Source organism: Juglans regia, chromosome 6 (genome assembly GCF_001411555.2).
Source record: "Juglans regia cultivar Chandler chromosome 6, Walnut 2.0, whole genome shotgun sequence".
In the NCBI taxonomy this organism is placed as follows: Eukaryota; Viridiplantae; Streptophyta; class Magnoliopsida; order Fagales; family Juglandaceae; genus Juglans; species Juglans regia.
Window position 1 is genome coordinate 16,725,567 of NC_049906.1, and position 2,698 is coordinate 16,728,264.

Here is a 2,698-nt window from a genome sequence, read left to right on the forward strand (position 1 = left end):
TTTCTTACAGGTTACCTCCATCACGATCGACTTGAAGATTCTCAAGAACTTCTTGATAAACAAGTTGACCTTAAGAATCACAGGCATTTGTTAGGAACTAAATTGACTGAATCTAGTCCTTTGAAAATCTATTATTACTAATAAGGGAAGAGATAAAATGAATAGATAAGGCAAAGAATAGATGAGGCAAGAAAGGTTGCTCAGGCTCCTAAAGAGGGGACTCTCCACAGGCTGGAGAGGACTTCTAGATGCTTAGGCTAAATTCTTTCATTGTATTGAGTGACATGTAAAACCATGAGAGATTGTAAAATTACAAATCATAGTAAATTTTGCTTCCAAACAATCTGTGAATGTAGGTTTTTATGTCGAACTATGTAAATTTCTGTCTCTTTTTATTTATTTCTATTTACATATTTTTTATTATTTTATGAATCAATACGTAAAGTACTGTATCGAAATCTGAATCACCATCATGCACCGGTAATAATTCATTCATGTGCAAACTAAGACTTTAAATACCTCGAAACCTCCCCCATAATGAATGGTTAACTGCATTCACGTAATAAATCGCTTCAGGTTGGATGAAAAATGAAAAAAGATATTTTTGAAAGCTAGTGATTTGAATGGAGGATGATGCCAGAGTATTTGTTTTGCATGTCAGCTGATTTTGTCTTAGTTTTTACAGAATCTTACAAGATTCTTGGTTGAACATTGCCTTCTCAATTTCAAGTTCCTAGTTGGGTAATCTCCAAAACTTCTTTGGATTTCTTTGAGATTATTAGGAGGAGATTAACATGTTAGCATGTGAACTGAATGTTCGGTTTAGACACATACTCGGAGAAGTAAATATGGTAACAGATTTTTTGACAAAACAAAGAACAAAGAGGTGCGGTGACAGAATTTTCTGGACTGGATTCCATTCAAAGATACATTCAAGGAATTATTCGCACGGACAAACTGGATATTCCATATGTTAGAACTTAATTACTTTGTTTATGTTTTGGCATTTTTAATTTGGTTAGAAATGGAAAGTGGTTCTTGAGAAAGGTTTGGATTATGGGGGTTGTGTTTTTCTATGAACCTGAGTGCTATAATTATAAGTTTCTCAGGTGATTTGTTTTGCTTATTACGGTATTTCTTCATTATGAGCAAGAGTTTTTATTACGGTATTTCGTCTCTTTTTTTCAAAAAAAAATAAAAAAAAATAAACCGAACCATTTCATTGAAGGAGTTAAACACGTCGCATTAACCAATGAACAGAGCAGCCCCTGCTTCTGAAGGAATTTGGTTGTCGGCACTACAATATCATAGCATATAGCACATTCTTCATTGGTAAGAACAATTTTCTTAACACAAACCCAAACAATGATAAAAGATAAAATCCACTTGCAAGCAATGATAGAACACACTAAGAACAAAATACTCAATTATTCCCATAATCCAACTAAATGGGCAAACCCCATCGAGTCACCCAAGACCCATTACCAACCACTGCGTTTATGCAAGCTTAACCTCAATTTTCTTGCGCTTCTTGGGCTTTGGAGGCGGAAGCTTCTCCACAGTCACAGTCAACACGCCATCCTGGCAAACCGCAGAGATAGCATCTGTGTTGGCATTCTCAGGCAGCACAAACTTCCTCATGAACTTGCCCACCCTCCTCTCCATCCTCACATACTTGGCTCCCTCTTTCTCCTCCTCCCGTTTCCTCTCACCGCTTATCACGAGCACATTGTCCTCCTCTACCTGGACCTTGATATCCCCGGACTTGAGCCCCGGCATGTCTATGATGAAGACGTAGGAGCTTGGGTACTCCTTGACATCGGCGGGAGTGGCGGCCATGGCCTTGGCGTCGCGCATGTAGGTGCGTGTAGGAGCGTTGAAGGACGACTTGTCGGTGTCATCGGCCAGGTCCATCATCTGCTGCAGGGTGGAGAACAGTGGAGAATCCACACCCATGATTCTGAAATCCATTTCTCTCTTCTAAGTTGGCTGGTTTCGTCACTGACACACGAGATGCTAGACAAGTTTTTGGATTACTTTCAAGATGGAATCGAACGAACTTCACTGAGAAAAAAGGTTAGGTGCTTCCGGTGATTTATAGTGTTGGGGCGATGTACGAAAGGGGAAAGTTCTAGAGGGACATAGGAGAGATTGGAAGGCTCCAGGAGGTTCCGTTGTATGAAGTCACGGTGCGATTCCAGAATGACGTGGAAAGTTTTATTTTTGTCCAAATTCTTTCTTTTGCAGGATTTATGACCTGAGAAATATTATAAGTAATCTCTATAGAGTACAATTTATTATTTTTATTTTATTTTATTTTAATACATCTCTTTAAATATTAAGATAAAAAAAATAAAATAATAAATCTTATATTAATTAAGTAAAGATGTATGATATAAAACTTTCATCTAAGATTTTTCTTAAGAATATATTATATATATATTTTTTTAGAAAAAGAGTATACTGTATATTAATGTTGCTCAAGATCTCATGTGGCGTTATTCAATCATAAAATTGATCAACATGATAAAGTTATAATACTTTTTTATTATCTTATATTTTTATTTTAAAATTGAAATAGTTTTTAATAACTTGGCTTAATTATAATGATTGATTGAAAATTAATTATAAAATGACAGTTGTGTAAAATTCAAATTTACTTTCATCCGTACTGCCGGGGGAATCGGCAGCAAATGTA

The 2,698-nt window shown here is 36.1% G+C and overlaps 1 protein-coding gene across 1 annotated transcript; it reads right to left on the reverse strand.

Moving 5' to 3' along the window:
- Nucleotides 1-1,245: 1,245 nt before the first annotated feature.
- LOC108994693 (17.9 kDa class II heat shock protein-like) lies at nt 1,246-2,077 on the reverse strand. The gene has a single exon (XM_018970004.2). The coding sequence runs from the start codon at nt 1,969-1,971 to the stop codon at nt 1,498-1,500; it is 474 nt and encodes a 157-aa protein (XP_018825549.1). The 5' UTR covers nt 1,972-2,077; the 3' UTR covers nt 1,246-1,497.
- Nucleotides 2,078-2,698: the final 621 nt, after the last annotated feature.